We start from the raw sequence: 20,137 nt of genomic DNA on the forward strand, positions 1-20,137 counted from the left end.
CCCCTAATCCATTCCCAATGAGGACAGCCTTTGCTTTGGACATTAATGATCTGTACTACAGACACTCTTGTAGTTTCTTTCTGTTGATGTTGACGTAACAGTCAGTACAAAAGTGAAAGCTGCACTACACAAAGTAGATACTACTTGTAGCAGAGGTGGCATATGGTCTGTCTGAAGTCCATCGCTTTGCATAATCACTCTCCACAAGTAAGTGATCAATCATTTGTACTATTTGTGACATTCCTTACGTTCAAATTGATTATGTTGATTTTCAATGAAAGAAAATGTTTAACTATTATTTCATTTCAACTATTTACTATTTACTCATAAAAGACGAAAAACAGTACACAGGGTTATGCACAACCATTTGTTTTTATTATCAGATTATTGCACTCAGGCTTCCAGCTGAATGGAGGAACAGAAGAAAAATCGAAATGAAGAGAAAACCATGGTTTAACATCAGAAATGATGGGACAAAAGTTATCCTGTGAGCATCATTACTCTACCTTTCGCTCAAATGCACATACTGTACACACTATGTGTGGAATGAAATGTACAATAAATATTCATACCTGCTCCACATGCCACTTTTTAAATTACAACAGTGTGATCAATAAGTATACACAAGATATGTGAGGAGGAGTAGTTGTCAAAGCATGAAAGTGCTGAAGTTTGTTGGGCCAGAAGCACACACACATATAAAACACCAGTAAGCACATATTTAAATAAAGCACCATCTAGTAAAAGCCTGGTGTCTTACTGCAAAGTGCTCCAAACTCAAGTGCAAAAATAAAGAATTGACATGACAAGCACAGGAAGTTTCTTCCTTTAGCAACTTCCTTTAGTCTCTCTCTTGCTCTCTTTGTCTCTCTCTCTCACAGACACACACAGACATACAAGTCAACTGCTATAAAAACAGGTAAGAACCAAATCATTTTCATTCATTTTAGAAATATTCCCCATTTAGCTACCTTTAATCAGTTAAACAGACTCAAAAACAGTGTTTATACAAATGTTTACAGTATGTATTGGCCACCACGTTGTGCTAGCCAAAGAGACGCCATTTATAGCTGTTGTTTTCTGTCCATAAAGAGTCTGGGCCCAACACCTCATTTTCACGCAGTTGGGTCCGTAATTTTGTATAATATATGGATGGTGCCCCCTAGATTTCAAAGGTAGGAAATACATTTCATTATGGATGGATAAAAACAAGCCCCCAGGAACAGTGCCAGGTTTTGAAGCCAATCATGTACATGGTCACATGATGCACACAGGCCCATAAAGACTTATTTCTGTAGGTTATAGCATTGTGAAAGAAGTGACCTTAAAATGGTGGATACATTTTTTTTGCACATCACCACTTCATGCACTACTGACCAGCTTTCAAAGGAGTGAATGAGGACACATCTCCAGTTCTAATGCAATACCAGGAAATATAGATGGGCCAGACATTTTCTGTAGCTTATTTATGTTTTTCTTACGAGGTGTAGCAGTGCAGTCCAGGGCTATGGCTGCCAAACACAAGGCAAAGGACGAGGGTCAAGCAGGAAGTCTGTAATCTCTGACAGATCTTTTCAAGAGACAGTTTGGTCATCAGTTTACTCTTCAGCATCTTTTTGTTTTCTTTCAAATCTCTTTGAGAAACCTGGGGGCTTGTGACTGTGTTTATAGATCTCAACATTAAGTTGATGAGTACAATGTTATTATTACTGATGGAAAGGACAGCCGTGACTGAAAAATAAAACCCAAGTGTGTAACAAATTGCAAGCTCTTGTTAAATCTTGTCAAATCAAGCTGAGTCTCAGGCTCAGTTTGATTTGGTACCTCAGAGGCTTGCATTGCTAGAAGTCCGACTAGCTGCTCTACTTGGAGGAGCACCATTCCAGCAGCAGTAATGTGTTGCTGACACTGACTGCTCAGCCTTCAGTTCATAGCCTCGTTCAGCTGTGTCCTGCCTACCTTAGCAACCTCTTACTTTAAACCACCACGTTCACTGCACCTCACCCATGTGACTGCACAGAATTAACAGCACGTCTCCAATGCTCGGGTCAGTAGTGGGTTCTTAGATTTAGCAAAGCAACATTTAATGTCGCTATGTCTGTCCGCTAACATTCAGTGCTGCTGCATGTCACATATTTAAAACCAAATCTCCTCCGAGCTGACTTACGTCTGGGCCTCTGGCAGGGACCGGCCAGGCTCACATGGTACAGAAGGCCCAGTCATTATTAGTCCGTTTGTTCTGCGACACAGTAGAGATTTGGTTGCTGTGTCTGTTCTTGTTGGTGAGGAAGAGTTTCCACCAGTTATGGGACCGTTGAGATTCCGGTAGGGCCTCTGCCGTGGTAATGATGCCCTTCGGTGGGGGGCAGGCACAGCAGCTGAACCACGGAGGCAAACTGAGGGGAAGCTCAGACCCACCAGACAGCAGCCTGGACAGGAAATGACCTCATCCTGCTCAGGTGGGGCGCTAGGATCAGAGGACAGGACCTGGGCTCCGTTGTAACCATTAGCCAGCCCTCTTCCACCCCACTGCTGGCCCATCACAAGGGCTGAGCTGTTGCTGTTGTCCAATCGTGGTAGAGGAGGCAAGGAGGGTGGTCCATTGGAGATAGGAAGTTGCCAGCCATTGGTCCGTAAAGAGGAGGATGAAGTAGAGGTGAGCATGGGTCTTTCAGATGTGGCGTCCAAGACTGCCTCTGCTGGCTCTGGGGACTTGGTGCAGTCCATGGGTTCTGTTAGACAAACACTCTCCTCCTCTTCCTCCTCCTCCTCCAAACGCTGCAGGGACACCATCTCCAGCTCAAGAGGAAGACCTGAATCATCTCCCATCTCATCCTCCTCCTTTAACAACTTTCTTATCTCCATATGCTCTACCTTCAACCTTTCATCCATCTTTTCTGTCTTCTTTTCCACATCATCTTCCATAGCGTCCCCTGTCCCTCCTTTAATCGACACCACTCTGACCTCCACATTGGTTTCCTCCTCCCTCCCATCCATGTCTCTTGACAAGGATACAGTTCGGCTGAGCTCTGGGGTACAGGGGAGGGACTGACATCTCCTAGGCAGTGCTCGTGTCCCCAACATGCCTCTGAGAAGATTGGGGGAGGCACACGGGTCGCAAAGTGCCGGGAGGGTGAAAGTCAGGGAGATGACGGACTTGCTGGGCGTGTCTAAGAGTTTACAGCGCCCCCCATTCAAGTCCTGTCTGAGAGAGAAGGGGTTGACCCGTGCTGGAGTCCCTAAGATGGGAGGGGTAAGGGTTGCTGGGGGTAGCATGTCTGACTGACTCCTCGCCAAGCCTTGCCGTTGCTGGCTGTGGTCACTGGGGTGACAAGGAGAGCTGCGGCGTCGGTATGGGCTGACATCTACCGCCACAGGCTCTGAACAAGGGGAGGAGGGAGAAAGAAATGTAAGGAGGAAGACAATAAAGAAGAGAATGTGAAAGAACAAGAAAGGTAAATAATATAAACGACACCATGAATGTTTAGCACAAGCTGCTGACAGCGTTGGAGTGCATGATTAGACTGGAGGCATGAACTGCATTAGGGTTGAAGACTGTACCATGCGCTCCCACGCAAAATGGAGGTGCAGGCCAAGGGACGGAAGTGGGATTGAGCCTATATATTAATTTATATATGTGTGTGAGCACCCATATCAACAGAGATGTAGTCATTGATTTGATGTTTTTACCAAGTGCTATGGGCTTCTCTCCCTCATCTCCTCTGTCCATGCCCTCCAGTGCGAAGACAATATCAGTGAATGTGGGCCGCCTTTCTGCATTCATCTGAAAGCAACGCGAGGAAAAAAAATTCACGTTGATGACTGAGCATCTTCACATCAACAAAACTTTGCCATTGGTTTAGTGAACTTAGTAACATGCTGTGAACAAGGACACACCAGCTCAGACGAGTCTTACAGTCCATAATGGTGTCAGAACAGAGTGAAAATGAAAGTGAAAACATTTGTATTTAGAATATTTCACAAAGGGCACACCAGCTCAGACAGCTCCTGTAATCCATGAGGGTCTGAGATGTGAGTGAGAATGAAAGTGAAAACATTTGTATTTAGAATATTTCACAAAGGGCACACCAGCTCAGACAGTTCCTGTAATCCATGAGGGTCTCAGATGTGAGTGAGAATGAAACTGAAACCATTTGTATTTCTGGTTTGTGACAAATGACGAATGAGTGTGTGTGCATGTACTTACATTACAGCAGGTGACAGCCAGGCTAAAGAATGCAGGTGGACAATCCCCAACCATGCTCTCAAATGCATCCACGTCCAGACCAAAGTCCTGCACACACACACAATATACATTGACCCTTCATGTCTTTTTACTCTATTACAAATATTAATCAATTTAAGCCCAAGCAATATAATAGCAATAGTTGCCAAAGTGTATGATTGTCATCTTCCACAAAGTATCCAGACACACCACTTTATGGAGCTGTTTTTCAGGCAGGTGTTGTAGTCCAAGATGGTGTCAGAACTGAGTGAAACTGACAACATTTGTATTTATGTTTTTTGACAAATGACCCAGACAGGTCCTGTAATCCACGAGGGTCGACGATTTTTGACAAACGACAGAGAGTGTGTGTGTGTGTGTGTAATGTGTGTGTAAACTTTGTGACAACAAGCTACTGAAGGCCCTTTTCTCTTCCAGAATGACTGTGTCCCGCTGCACAAAGTGAGGTCAATAAAGACATGGTTGGATGAGTTTGCTTTAGAAGAAACTGAATGCCCCGCACAGAGCCCTGACGTGAGCCATAATGGACACCTCTGGTATGAACCTGAAAAGGAGCCCGCGAGCCAGGCCTTTCGGTCCAACATCAGTGCCTGACCTCACTATTGCTGTACTGCATAAACAGGCAAAATTTCCCACAGAAACACTCAAACATCTTGTGTATGTATTTAGAATGCAATGTCATTAAAGTCCTGTTGGTGTAACGGTCAGGTGCTCTGATACTTTTGTGTAAATAGTGTTTATATCAGTGATATGTGAGTAGACAAAGAAAGTGAGTCTCCAAGCCCTTCCTGTTACATAATGTTGAGTTCATGCTCTGCCTTCCAGCAAAGAGAAACCTCAAGAAAAGACTCCAAAAGAGTCGCATAAACCAATAAAGCTCGCATAAAGCAGTGCAATTAGCATTAAAGTCAGACCTTACACAGACACACATACACACACACACACACACACAGACACAAACACTTTCCATCTTGAACTATCCAGGCTCTCTTGCTGCAGACTGAAATTTTATCCGGATCAACAAATTCCAACAAGTTTCCAGGAGTCTCTGTTTTCAAGTTTTTAATTTTAACATGCAGTTTGGAACACAGAAAATACTGTTTCCCACTATAAACTACAAAAAGAGTTAGTGAGGGACAGACATATGTCCTTCTCTCTCTCTCTCTCTCTCTCTCTCTCTCTCTCTCTCTCTTTCACACACACACACCTCTGTTCGGGGTAAGAAGTCAGGATCAGCTTCAATCCGGGCGATGATCTCACACATGATGATGCCATACGCGAACACGTCCACCTAAGCAGAGGACAAGAAGTGCATGTCAGTTCTGTCCTGAGCATCAGCTCTGATCATAGACATGGAGGTTAGAGCTCAAACTGCATTTCACACACCAGGAAACTGCAGCCAGGATTATGTAATTACATTTTAAACAATGAGTAACTGCAATCAACCCAGATTACGACTGAGAAATTGTGTAATTCGATTATACTTACATTGTCAAAGATTACTTGATTACATAATTATGAATAAACCAAAATGAATATGAATATCAATGAATACGAGTAAACCATATACGTCTTGATGTGCATCCAAGTAAGTTACTCCTCTCAAGTTTTCTTAATGGACATGTTGCTAACACTTATTTTGTTTTTGAAGCGATGATAATGGAGCTTTTATCCCTTTTCATTTCCACTGAACGTGGGCGATAAACGTTTTGAGAAAGTACAACAATCCTCCATGTGGTCTTTGACAAAAACAGCAGCAAAACAATCAAAAGAAACGACATCCCACATGTTGTAGAATATCCACGTTACAGTAATAGTAGTTTGTGCCAGGATCATTTTATTTGACCAACTGTAAATGTTAAATATACTACCTCCAGTAAAGTATTTATTTCACTTATTTTATTTTGTGTTACCTTATTCTATTTTATTTTTATTATTTTTTATTTTTTTATTTTTTATTTTATTTTATTCTTCAATTATATGTTACTGTTATGTTCTATGTATGCACCAATCACCAAGACAAATTCCTAGTAATGTGAAACCTCTTCACTTACATGGCAATAAAGTCTTTTCTGATTCTGATTCTGATTCTGATATACAAAATGTATTGGATTTGCACTGAAAATGTTTCCAGAGGTTTCAATAAAAATGTGGAACTCAAGTTTGCGTGATTTTAAAATGCCTTTTTACCTACTTGAATTTTGCATTCTATATTTTATAGATATTTCATTCAGTTTCAAACAAAAACTTTCCCAACATTCTGTCGAAAAAGTTGCTGTAACAACATGATCATTAGGCAAACTGAGCGAGGGTTTAATGTGGGTTTTATTCTTGTTTTACTTTGCATCTTTCCAAAAGTCAGATCGTGTTGTTTTATGTACTGTACTCCAGCAACTGTTTTGGAGAGCTGGGCAGGAAGTAGTGACGAAGCAGGTTTACCTTCTCATCATACAGCTCTCCTCTCAGAACTTCAGGGGCCATCCAGTAAGGGGAGCCCACAATGGCCAGAGGCTGCTTCCCCACACCATCACTGCAAACAAACCAAAGTTTCCCTTTAACTCAAGCATCAGCTATTGGCTATCAGCCAGCTTATTATACGTAAATAACTACCTCATCTACTGCACAGGCACTACCAACAGTGACTGAACATACAGTTGAGTTGAGTTGCCCTTGATTGTACCATACAGTGGAAATGAGGTGTTAGCTTGCCTGTACCCACTATGCTTATACAGTAAGTCAATGGCTAGAACTTCCATTCATCCATCCATTTTCTATACTGCTTATTCAGGGTCGCGGGGTGGCTGGAGCCTATCCCAGCTCGCTACAGGGCAAGACTGGACTGGTCGCCAGTCAATCACAGAGCTGACACACAAAGACAGACAATCACACATGCTCACACTCTCACATATAGGGACGATGTAGAGTAGCCAATTAACCTAATGTGCATGTTTTGGGGATTCTGGGGGAAGCCCAAAACCTGGAGAAAACCCATGCAGGCACAGGGAGAACATGCAAACTCCACAATGAAGGGCCCAGACCGGGATTCGAACCTGGAACCCTCTTGCTATGAGGCGACAGTGCTAACCAGTGCACCACCGTGCCGTCCTGCTCTAAGACTACAGTAGAGGAAAAGATCCTGGATTTCAGTCCACTCACCTGTAATCGGGGATCTTCTCTGCCAGGCCGAAGTCTCCCACCACTGCAGTGAACATGCCGTTATCACAGCGCACCAGACAGTTCTGCACAGAAAGCATTCAGGGTTTTGCGTGAAATAAAATATCGAATGCTTCAAAGCACAAAATACAACTTCCCACTGACCTTTAGCTGTGCAGATAGTTTTGGTTTTATTTTTATTTTTATTTCATCTAAAGAAATCACTCTGTGACGTGAACCCTCTGTTCTAAATTGTTGTTCAGTAAACAGTAGAAAAATGGTTTGCTTGTGATTGGCTACCGCAGCACCTTGCTGTAGTGTTGATGATAAGGTAATGTATGTTTATTATTGTAATGCAGTAGACAAAGGAGACAAGTCAATAGTTTGGCACACAGAGACCCTCCTTCTACAGTAATTCAAGAATACATTCTAAATTGAACAGTGGCACAAGCCACTGAAATGAAATGGTGAGCTTCTCATCGGCGTAGCTGATGCAGACTGACACCAAGCATCTTATTCCAACATGCAGTACCTTGGAGGTGAGGTCTCTGTGGAATAAGCCCTTGCTGTGCAGGTACTGCAGCCCTCGGGCGATGTCCAGAGACAGGTGGATCCTGACGCCCCACGACAGGTACAGATCACTGTCTAGCAGCTGCTCCAGGTTTCCTCCATTTATATACTACAGAGACAGAGATGGGACAAAACACACTTACATTTCAAAGGAAATACAAAAGTACGTTTTTTGCCCTCAAAACAAAGAGCTGTGAAGAGTCACGTAATAGAAAATTATTTGGCAACTGCTATGATTAGCACTGAGGTCACAAAAACATTTGATGGTTCCAGCAGGACAGATGTGAGGATTTGTTGCTTTGCTTTTTAATCATTTTAATGTATTTGCAATAAGTTCTGACTATTGGTTAGAAGAAACATGAAGGTGTCACTTTGGGCTGTGGCTAATTGTGATGACATTTCTCACTATTTTCAGAATTTTTACAGACCAAACAATCAGCTGCATAATCTATAATGAAAATAATCATTACTTGCAGTTGTAGGGAAATGAACACAGAAATATAAGAAGAATCTAAATTCTTTCAGAAATACATAACTAGTCAAAAGCACCCACAACAAACCTGAACGTATCATTCATTATAAGTCACATCTATACTGTTTTTGATTGTTGATAGAGTGTATCAGAAAGGCCTATGCGTGTTTATGAATGTAGTCACTGTCAATGAATTATAATACATAAATAACCCCATGATTTGATGTTTAAGACTTTTTGAGCTCCAGCATCCAAATTTTCAGCCTGTCTACTGTGAACAACACCAGAATACATACACACACACACATGCATGCACGTGCGCACACGCGCGCACGCACACACACACACACACACACTGTGCCGGCTAGGATGATCCTTTCAAACACTGACTCAGCTGCTTCACTGACCCTACAGCTGTCATCACCTAATTCATCCTGGTGATCACAAGATCACAGAGTCTGCTTGGCACCAGTGATGGAATGTGATGAAGGATAAGTACTGTACTTAATAGAGTTGAGATACTTGTATTATTGAGGGAAATATTGTACTTTTACTACTTTTACTTTATTTAACAGCTTATTTATACATTAAGATGTTTGCACTCAAAATATGAAAAGGTACAAGTACTGCTGAAACAATTAGTTGATAAATCAACTGGCAGTCATTTTGATTATCATTTTGTTTCAGCTTCTCAAATATGAAGATTTGCTGCAGCTTTTGGTCATGTTGTACTACATGGTTGACAATCATGAACACAGTGCTTGGTAAACAGAGTCCTCTAGTGGCAAGGACAGCTATGTGCAGCTATGCTTTTGTGGTAACCATGGTAACGGCTGCATCCCAACCTCAACATCAGCAACATGTTTTAGTTAGTCATGTTTGAAGGAGAAATAGGAAAGGACAAGGAGAATCAAAGAGGGAAAACAGATACATCAGACATGTCAATATTCTGATGAAATGTGGCAATACTGAAAGAACAGAGACAGGAGTGATGGTTTTACCTCAGTCAGAGCGTGGAGTTGACCTTCGTGTACACATACCCCAAGAAACCTGAAGCGATGTAAAGAAATGAGATTTTAAAAAAACTGCAGGTTACACTATAGATTTAATTTTTATTTTTTATTTTTTTTGTTAGGATACTGTAATTATCACCAAACAAATATAGAATTATATAATCAACAAAAACATGTTAAATGACCCAGAATATGTTTTATATTTTCGATTCTTCAAAGTAGCCACCTTTTGCTTTGATGACAGCTTTGCACGCTCTCGGCGTCCTCTCAGTCAGCCTCATGAGGTGGTCAACTGGAATGGTTTTCCAACAATCTTGAAGGAGTTCTCAGAGGTATTGAACACTTGTTGGCTGCTTTTCCTTCACTCTCTGGTCCAACTCACCCCAAACCATCTCAACTGGAATTAGATCGGGTGATTGTGGAGGCCAGGTCATCTGATGCAGCACTCCATCACTCTCCTTCTTGGACAAATAGCCCTTACATAACCTAGAGGTGTGTTTGCAGTCATTGTCCTGTTGGAGAACAAATGATGTTCCCAAGCACAAACCAGATGGGATGGTACGTTGCTGCAAAATGCTGTGCTGTGCCCTCAGTTTTGACTAAGGCAAAGCAAAGCAGCCCCACACCATCACACCTCCATGCTTCACACTGAGAACCACACATTCAGGAACCGTCCATTCACCCTGTCTACGTCCAACAAAGACAGAGCAGTTGGAACCAAAAATCTCAAATTTTGACTCATCAGAGCAAAGGACAGTTTTCCACTGATCTAATGTCCATTCCTTGTGCTTCTTGGCCCAAGAAAGTCTCTTCTGCTTGTTGTTCTCCTGAAGTAATGGCTTCTTTGCCACAATTCGACCATGAAGGCCTGACTCAGGCAGTCTCCTCTGAACAGTGGATGTTGAAATATGTCTGCCACTTGAACTCCGAGAAGCATTTATGTGGGTTCTAATCTTAGGTGCTGAGGCTGGTAATTTCAATAAACTTATCCTGTGAAGCAGAGGTAGCTCTTTGTTTTCATTTCCTGGGATGGTTCACATGAGTTTCATTACACCATTTGACGCTTTTGGCGACTGTACTTGAGGATACATTAAAAATTCTTGAGATTTTTCAGACTGACTGACCCTCATTTCTTAAAGTAATGATGGCCTGTCTTTTCTCGTTACTTAACTGAAGGTTTCTTGCCATAATATGGATTTGTACTGTAGTTGTAGTAGCACTAATAGGGCTACTGACTCTGTGCCCACCCTCCCTCTGCACAGGACAGCTGATGGTCTAAAGCACATTAAGAAGGCAAGAAATGGCACAAATTAACTCTTGACAAAGGGTGAATTGAAAACTGTTCCAGGTGACTCCCTCATGAGTCTGATGAAAGAATGCCATCAGTGTGCAAAGCTGTCATCAAAGCTAAATGTGGCTACTTTGGACAATGTGAAATATAAAACATATTCTGGGTTGTTTAACACTTTTTATTTACTATATAATTCCATATGTGTCCTTTCATAGTTTGGATATCTTCAGTATTAATGTACAATGTTGAAACTAGAAAAAATAAAGAAAAACCACTAATTACAAATAAAGTAGGTCTGGACCACATTCTTTAATTTAAGACACAGTGTTTCCAGATATAAATTGTTACCCACTTGAGAATGTTTGGGTGGCAAAGCCTGTTCATGAGCTGCACCTCTCGTAGCATGTTAGCTTTGTTGCTAGCCAGCGTGTTCATTTTCAGTGCCATCACCTGCCCTGTGATCCGGTGCTGCACCTGAGAAACAACCAGAGAAGCTTTACAGTGAGAAAGTCATGTGAAAGATGTGGTGTTTCACACACAAAGAACAAAGAAACAAAGTTAAAAGATACGGTGATCATTTGTTATTGCTAGCACTGTCGTCTCACAGCAAGAGGGTTCCAGGTTTGAATCCTGGTCTGGGCCCTTCTATGTGGAGTTTGCTTGTTCTCCCTGTGCCTGCGTGGGTTTTCTCCGGGTGCTCCGGCTTCCTCCCACAATACCAAAAACATGCACATTACCCTGGACATGGACTCTTTGTGAAACTCCCTTCAGGCAGAAGGTTACCGTCCATTCAGACCAAAAGCTCACGCCACAAGAACAGTTTCTTCCCCTGTGCTGTTGGACTGTTGAATACCAACTGACTAACATGCTGTTCATTTGCACTGTCTACCTCACCCACTTGCACTATACTCCACCCTGCACTACCTCACTTTTGGACTACCTCCAGAAAAATATTTATTTCACTTATTTTATTTTGTGTTACCTTATTCTATCTTATTTTTATTTTTATTTTATTCTTTAATTATATGTTACTGTTACGTTCTATGTATGCACCAATCACCAAGACAAATTCCTAGCAATGTGAAACCTCTTCACTTACATGGCAATAAAGACTTTTCTGATTCTGATTCTGATTCTGATTCGGTTAATTGGCTACTCTACATTGCCCCTAGGTGTGAGTGTGAGAGTGTTTGGTTGTCTGTCTTGGTGTGTTAGCCCTGCAATTGACTGGCGACCAGTCCCCCGCAACCTAAGATAAGATAAGATGAACTTTATTGATCCCGCAGTGGGGAAATTCACCTGTTGTGGCAGCTCACAAGAACACAAGAAGAGTGCAAAAAGTGTGCATAAACAGTTACAAAAAATATAGAGGTGAAATAAATTAACAATTTACAAGGTAAGTAAAAATAGTACACTATAAAGCTATATACAAGTCCTCATAAGGGAAGAAAGAGGACTAGACCATAGAATTATACAGTCTAACAGCAGTGGGAATGAAGGACCTGCTGAAGCTCCTTCCTACACTGAGGGTGTAGCAGTCTGCTGCTGAAGGAGCTGCTCAGAGCCTCCACTGTCTGATGCAGAGGATGAGAGGTGTTGTCCATGATGGATGTCAGCTTGGCCAACATCCTCCTCTCACCCACCTGCTCCACAGAGTCCAGTGGGCAGCCCAGGACAGAGCTGGCCCTCCTGACCAGCTTATTTAGTCTCTTCCTGTCCCGGTCCGTGCTGCCCGGTCCCCAACAGACCACAGCATACTGAATAGCAGAGGCTACCACAGAGTCATAAAAAGTCCTTAGAAGGGGCCTGCACACTCCAAGCGGTATAGAAAATGGATGGATGGATTTGTTATTGCCTGACAAAACACAACTATATAATCTGATAAGTTAAATGTCAACTATTGTTGATATCATGGTAGAAACATCATGGTAGCTTTCACCGAGGTACGACTGGGATAGATTCCAAATGGGAAAGATTTAAATTGGGATACATTTTAAAATGGTTAAGAGCTCTATAGTGAGCAGCAGAGAATCACAGCACATGGAGTGTGCTGAATACGTGTGGCTGCAAGTACAGCAGCTCTATGGTCGTGTGTGACCCCATAGGTCATTGACTGGTAATTTGTGCCAGTGTCTGGACCTGCAAGACCATGCATCTGTGTCTCTGTTTGTGTGTGTGTGTGTGTGTGTGTGTGTATTAATAGCATAGCACTAATAGGCTTTCTGGATTTCCCATCACTCCTCCTGATCTGCATAAATCCACAAGGCCATTACTGAAGCCTCACCCTGCGCACACGCACACATGCACACACACAACACAGAGTTAAAAGGAAAACAGTAGGTTGAGTTTAACCATAATAATAACGCTAATAAACCGTGCGCATTTAAAACTGCATTCTGATCCATTATCTTGATGTGCAGTGGGAAACAATTTGACAAAATGATCTTCCTCCCTCTTTTGTTACATCCTGTACACAGACACTCAATGGCCTTCAGCGGCCTTCACATTTCAGAGGCCTGAGTCTCCTTTTTGGTGTGTAATCAGTGTCTGGCAGTTGCTCATGAAAATTTTCCTTGCTTGAAAACCACTGTATCATAAATTATGATTATACTTAATTTTATGAAAGAATACTGGCGGCACAGTGGTGCAGTAGTTAGCACTTCCAGGTTCCAGGTTCGAATCCTGGTCTGGGCCCTTCTGGGTGGAGTTTGCATGTCCAGCTTCCTTCCTTCCCAAAAACATGCACATTAGGTTACTTGGCTACTCTACATTGCCCCTAGGTGTGAATGTGAGAGTGTGTGGTTGTCTGTCTTTGTGTGTTGGCCCTGCGATTGACTGGCGACCAGTCCAGGGTGTACCCCGCCTCTCGCCTGTAGTCAGCTGGGATAGGCTCCACCCCCCGCGACCCTGACGGATAACGCAGTATGGATGGATGGAAAGAATACTGTAGGCCAAGCAGTGAAAATTAAAATCTTTTTTTTAACTTTCCATTTTCTGCTACTTTATACTTCCACATTTTGGAGGCAAATATTGTCCTTAACTCTACTTCATTTGATTAGTTACTTTGCAGATTCAGATTATTAACATAAAATATAAATAATATTAAATATTACTACTATAATAAATCCTTATTTTTGAATTCTTTTTTATCAGAAATTGGATCAAAAGAAAAAAACACTGATAACAATAATTGGAATAAGATAGAATAAGGATCCTATAATCAGCCTAGTCAATACTCAATCTCTATCATATATTTTATTTTAAATCTGTGTTTACACACACTTTCCTGTTTCAAAGCTTTTTTCAGTGTGTCTAAAATCAATGTTTAAGGCTTATAGTGTCTATCACGTATATCACTGAGCTCCACTTCCATAGTCCTCCACTGGTTTTCACATCGTAACTGCACACAACGTGAAGAAGCGCACACAGTATAAATACATATGGAATAAACTGTATGTTAATAAAACTCCATATGAAACAGAAACTTTTGAGCGTTTGACTATTAAAACACTGGATATTACCAGAAGTATTCGAGAAAAATTTAAATACTGAATGACATTAAACATAAAGTTCCAATAAATATACAGACATTATTTTTAACATTAAAACACTTGAGTAACACTATTTGAAACCTTTGATAGTCATATGCTACACCAATCATCACTCCACTGGTTTTTGGTGGCTGTGGTTCGTGGTGTGAGTGTGTAAAGCTATGGTTATTCCAGATACCCTGAAAATAAATACTTCCACCACTCCAATACACTGACTGTGCACAGCTGTGACTGGAACATGTGGACACTGAGCTTGGTTGAGTTGGTGGTCAGGAGGTCAGTGTTTAAAATGCATACATAAAGTAAACCTCAGAGGCCACACACACACACACACACACACACACACACACACACACACACACACACACACAGGTGGTGTGTAAGTAATCTGCTTAGTTTGGACAGTAGGACTTGTACTCCAATTAGCCTGTCACTTCACATACACACACATTTACAAACTGCTTGTCTGTGCAAAGCACAACACACAAAAGACATGCACATACACACACACACACATTTATCAACATGTATAACATGCACGCCACAGATGCAACAAACATGTGACATAACAGCATTTGAGAGGGGCCAACGCAGTGTGTATACAGTATGTAAAAAAGTAATGAAATGAACATTAGTTTCTTAAGAAAACTGCTATGCTCCAGCAGGAAATAATAAGAATTAGGCTCATAATCAGAAACAAACAGCTGGTGCTGCCGCAGCTCAGCAGAAGTTATCGCCCAGCTTCTGTGGGTAAAGACAGTCAGAGTCAAAACAGGCGACTGTCTCTGTGATTAGTTCATTTCAAATGTACTGAACTAGAATAAAAAAATGAGGCACTAGCAAGCTATATCACAGGAAAAGAGTGGTGGGTGGGGTCTGATCTGGGGTCAGACTAACATTTGCTGTGGTTTGGCGCTATATAAATAAAGTGAATTGAAAAACCTACATTCATCTGTGGAGTCTCACACCTTTGCTCTTAGTAAAACCACGTGCCTCTCAACTGAAAGCTGTTCTCTAGTTGATTTAACAGTTTGACTTTTGACATTTTACGGTTCAGCCACAACATGTCTCTGTTTGTCATGTTAGAAATAAAGTAAAATAAAAAAAAAAACCAGATTTATGGGCTACCTTCAGTTACTGTTTGCTGTTTCTACCTGCAGCGCTGCTGTTTGATCATCCAGTAATGGAGGTTCTTACCACAGCAATAATTCAGATTATCATTTCCGAATCATTATTTTAGGATTCTGCTCAACAGTTTGTAAAACCTACAACATAGCTGTTCTTGGAGGTCAGTCTTAAGAACTGCTAACCCAATGCAAACAATTTCATTACTCTTGCACCCAGCTAAAGAGTTCCCATGTCCCACAGTGATCCAGTTGCTGTTCAATCGACTTTTCCGCGGTCAGCAATAACTTGTCTTTCAGCTCCTTTAACCGTATCAGCATTTAATTAAGGATATTATTGCAGAAAACAAACAGCAATGGTAAAATATTCAGATACAAAGCTGCACACTGCAGTCACACAGTGGCTTTACTTAATGGGATTGAGCTGCTCCACTCCAGGGGAAGTGATGCAGGTGGTAGGCCATAAACAAGTAGAGCTTACCACCTTCCTGCTCAGTGGGCTTTAAAATCAAAAGCAGCACTGCATTAAGAAAATGTGGAGCTTCAGGTGCAGGAGAGACGATGAAATGCGATTCAGGAAGGCCATTTTCGGTTTAAAATACAGACCACGTGAGTAATCTGAGGTAGGAGTCTAGAGTTAGATAGAGCTGTCAGAGTAACATTTACAGTTCAGATATATGTGATAACACAAACTGAATAAGGTGTCCTTCATATCATGACTTGTAATATTTAACGTTAAAAAAGGCTCAAAATTCAGACCGGTGGAATTGCCCTTTTCAACAATGTTTTCTAAACCTTTCCAAAGATCCCAAAAGAACGCCGCTCGAAAAGATAATAACTCATGACAGATAAAAACCTCATAGATTATTTAGTGAGCTGAAACAAACTAGCATTGTTTTATTAGGCTGGATTATATTTGTATTGACTTAAATCTGTGATTGGATATCTCCCACAGATTTATGTTGGCTGATCGAAGCTGATCAATATATTGTTATTAGATGCTGTTTGTTGATTATTGCATGTTTGATGATTATTATGGTGTCTGAATAACTCCAATAGAGATGGGCCAATGGCTGTTGTAAGTGGTCGATACCTAATGGGTGTATAAAGGTAGTGCATCTGGTTGGTCAGAGGTTAGAGATTCACATTGCAGGACAAATGTTCTTTTTATTTATTTACTGATAGTGTGAAAAAAAAGTCAATTTGTCTGAAGTTTAGACCACCTAATTGTCACAAACATTATCTCCCATACCAACCACAAGTTTGTCACAATACCAAAACTTCAAACTTCCAAAACATTACTAGCATAAAGTGTAATATTAATTATTAACTAATGTAAACGTTTTTAAAACTAACAACCTGCAAAAGGTATTGTAGAGGAAAAAGTCACTGAACACTTTTGCAATATTCTTAATATCTGTGCATCCTGGGGTCAAAGATCTTATTGTAGATTTTGATAGCGTCACTAAATGTGATCCCATCGCATGCGGATATCATATTGCTTTTAAAAAACTACTGAAGTATGGATACTTTTAACAAGCTTACATCAGATTTGAGGAGTGACGCCTCTGCCTCTGTGTTACAGATGAACAGGGATGCTGCAGTGTAAATCAACAGTATATTTTAGCAAATGAACTACTGCACAGAAACTGGATCCTTACTAGAAGACTGCATGTCTGAAACTGCCTGTTGGACTAACACTGACTGACATTTTGACCAGTAATAATGAACCTTAACCTTAGTTTATTTCCTGTATGTTAATCAGGAGATGAGGTCACATACCTTGAAGACCTCAGAGAAAAAGCCTGAACCAATCTTCTCGCAGAAGAAGTCGTCAATGCGGGCCAGACTGGACACAGCACTCCTCAGGGCTCGGTACGATGATGGCCGGATGCGGTTTGGTGCGTGGATGCTGTGTAGAGGCGGCTCGTCTGGGCCGCCGTGACCCTCTTCGGGATCACAGAAGCAGCACTCGGCATGGTAGTCCATGTTGCTGGCGGACCACCAGGCTCCAGATGCTCTGTTCTTTCCCAAGAGGGTACTAAAATGTCTGTTAGACCGCGATAGTCCACAATAGACCAGAGGTGATGGTGGCTCCCACCATCTTGATGTCAAAATAATCAAAGCGGCTCTTGGATTTTATGGATGACCTAATGACCTGATATCTGTTTTACACAATACCTCAACTGTGAGCGCATCCGTTTTCCACCTGGACGATGGCTGCAGTGGATATGAAGATATATGACCTATATTTCTCCTTTAGTGAGCCACATTTCTCATTAGTTCAGCGTCCTGTCTTTCAACTCTTCTGAAGAATAGAGTCCATTACATATCCCGGGTTCATTCATCGATGTCACAGTTGGAAGCGTCTCACTCGTGTGTGGTTAAATCACTTCAAAATTTCGAAGCCATTGCCGCTGCGGTTATAAGAATTCCTGCAGCCCTTGAACGCGGCCCGTGCGTGAGGAGGCTCGGTTCCCTCCGTCATCCCGTTAGTGTGATGATGAGATGTTGGGTGCTGCAGCAGTACGGCACCGAGAGAACAGGAGGGCCGAGCAGTTAGCTGCCATAGAAAGGTCCCTGTGGAAGTATCATGAGGCTGTTATGGAGATGTCATAATAAACAATATAACACAGTTCTGACTAACCGGAATGATGCTACCGGAGAAATATCAACACTGTTTGATAACAGGATCGCGTGCGCCCATTTTGTCACATTTGCCATTTAAAGCCTCCACTGAGGGCAGCCCGGGCCCCTCTGCGGGCTGCGTACGGTGTGCACGGTAGCCACGGGGCTAACAGCCACAGGGAATCAGCGCTCGCGGGGCGATAAGCCATAACCTCCACTGGATAACATCGACCTGCACACTTCACCCGGGCTGTTAGGCTTTGAAATAATCACAGGCCTCACACAATATTTTAAGATCTTATTTCACAACTCTTTGTTGTAAATAATAATTCAACCGACGTTAAATAAATCAGAGAATGTGGCGTTTCGAAACTCCATATTTCTCCTGACCAAGGGAAAAAAATCCCGGCTACTGTCAATAATGGGAACTGTCAATGACAAGCGGGCGGCAGAGGCAGAGCTGACGGCTTACCTCTCTCCTTGCGTCGGTCTGAATGGAAATGTCGATGCGGTCCGACTGCTGGAGGCGAACCGCAGATAGAAATATCGCTCGGCTACACGGCAGTGTCTGCTGCTGATAATCCTGTCTGGATTCCTGCTTCATGAGCCGCTTGTTCGGACGACTACCATAATGAAACAGCCGGAGTCAAGTTAGCACGAGCGATACAGATAACTTCCTGTTAGAAATTTCACAATAAACGTGTTTCAACAGTCGATGTTGCGGTATGCAGTATGTCTTCACTCAGAAGGCACAGCTGATTGATGAATTATCTACATTCGGAAAACATAGAGAAACATAACCTTGCTCATTCAAAAAGTTCCTGTTTGCTGATGCTGTGGAATGTTTCTATTTTAAACAGTAATCATATCTATATTTTTAACAATTTCACAAACACACACTCAAAAGCTTTTATGACCGAATTAATGAGAACATTTTGCCAAAATTGATGGTGGCTGAATTATCAGCTTGCAACCTATTTAATGTATAGACAATTGTGGACAATTTGTAAGAATTATAGTGAATTTACCACAATTTCTTCCCCCAAAACATCATATTTTTTTATCAGAAGTGATTTTTCAATAACAATACAACTATAATAAAATAAAATGATACAGGCGAAATTATATATATGTAGAAAGCCTTGAGTATTGCATTAACCAACAGAAATAATGCTGTTTTTATAGTCAACCGCTAAAGCAAAATACACTTAGTTTATGTGTCATATGAATACATTCTGTAAGAGGTTATTTTAGTAGGTTTTTGCCAAGTACACTATAAATTATATCATGCTGTTAGCTACACACTTTTAAGAAAACGTATTTTTTTTCTTTATAATCGATTATTTCTTTCCCTTGGCTCTAATTATCCGGAAGGCCTAGTTTCACATTTTCATCACATCTACCAGGTAGACTCTTATTTCGAAGACTTAGTCAAACTTCCTGTTCGGTTTTCATGTAATCCTGCTGAATTTGACGCCTGGCACACATACGCCAGGGCTGACCGAATGGCTGTTTGTAATCAAACCCTGACAACTGATCTGGAATCCGCTCTTCTATCCAAGTGCACTACTGGAAATTAAGAAATTTACAACAAAAAACTTACCCCAGAACAGTTGCTGAGCCGGAAGTGGAGCCCTGACAATGACCCACATTTTAATCACAAAACAAATAAATAAGCCAAGAAATGATTTGCCAATAATAAATAACTACCAGAAAAGACAATTCATTTACAGAATAATTTCAAAATAAAAAAAAAAATAGAAAAAGAAAGATAAAATTCTTCACTGGATCTCTGCCGCTCCTCTTCCTCCTCCTGTTATGTGCTACTGACATGATTTTCCTGTTGACGCTGGAGGAAGTGATGAAGACGGCACAGGACAGCACTTCATGCACTGCAGAGCCAGAAAAAAGAAAAGAAAATAAATAAATAAATGAATGGAACGACCATCGACCATCACAAAAATGCATAGTATGCAAATGCATTTAGTTTTATTATATAAAACATATTAACTATGTCAAAATGGTACATTAATAAAATAATCACATCTGATAGTTTTTTTTTTTTCCTGAGAAAAAGAATCAGTTGTTA

The 20,137-nt window shown here is 41.4% G+C and overlaps 1 protein-coding gene across 1 annotated transcript; it reads right to left on the minus strand.

The window, feature by feature from the left end:
- Window positions 1-359: 359 nt before the first annotated feature.
- LOC124064994 (dual specificity testis-specific protein kinase 2-like) lies at window positions 360-18,719 on the minus strand. Its single transcript, XM_046399972.1, has 11 exons — window positions 18,521-18,719; window positions 17,203-18,000; window positions 11,098-11,219; window positions 9,443-9,491; window positions 7,932-8,078; window positions 7,403-7,485; window positions 6,686-6,776; window positions 5,454-5,537; window positions 4,208-4,294; window positions 3,691-3,784; window positions 360-3,380 (listed from the first exon to the last, which is right to left on the minus strand). The coding sequence occupies exons 2-11, from the start codon at window positions 17,407-17,409 to the stop codon at window positions 2,164-2,166; spliced, it is 2,181 nt and encodes a 726-aa protein (XP_046255928.1). The 5' UTR covers window positions 17,410-18,000; window positions 18,521-18,719; the 3' UTR covers window positions 360-2,163.
- Between the last annotated feature and the right edge of the window lie 1,418 nt (window positions 18,720-20,137).

This window comes from Scatophagus argus, chromosome 2, assembly GCF_020382885.2.
Source record: "Scatophagus argus isolate fScaArg1 chromosome 2, fScaArg1.pri, whole genome shotgun sequence".
Taxonomy (NCBI): Eukaryota; Metazoa; Chordata; class Actinopteri; family Scatophagidae; genus Scatophagus; species Scatophagus argus.

Coding starts and splice junctions, on each gene's coding strand:
- LOC124064994 (XM_046399972.1), bottom strand. CDS start 17,409: ATGGACTACCATGCCGAGTGCTGCTTCTGTGATCCCGAAGAGGGTCAC. Junction 11,220..17,202: donor TTTTCTCTGAGGTCTTCAAG/GTATGTGACCTC, acceptor GTTGTTTCTCAG/GTGCAGCACCGGATCACAGG. Junction 7,486..7,931: donor ACAGAGACCTCACCTCCAAG/GTACTGCATGTT, acceptor CTTTCTGTGCAG/AACTGTCTGGTGCGCTGTGA.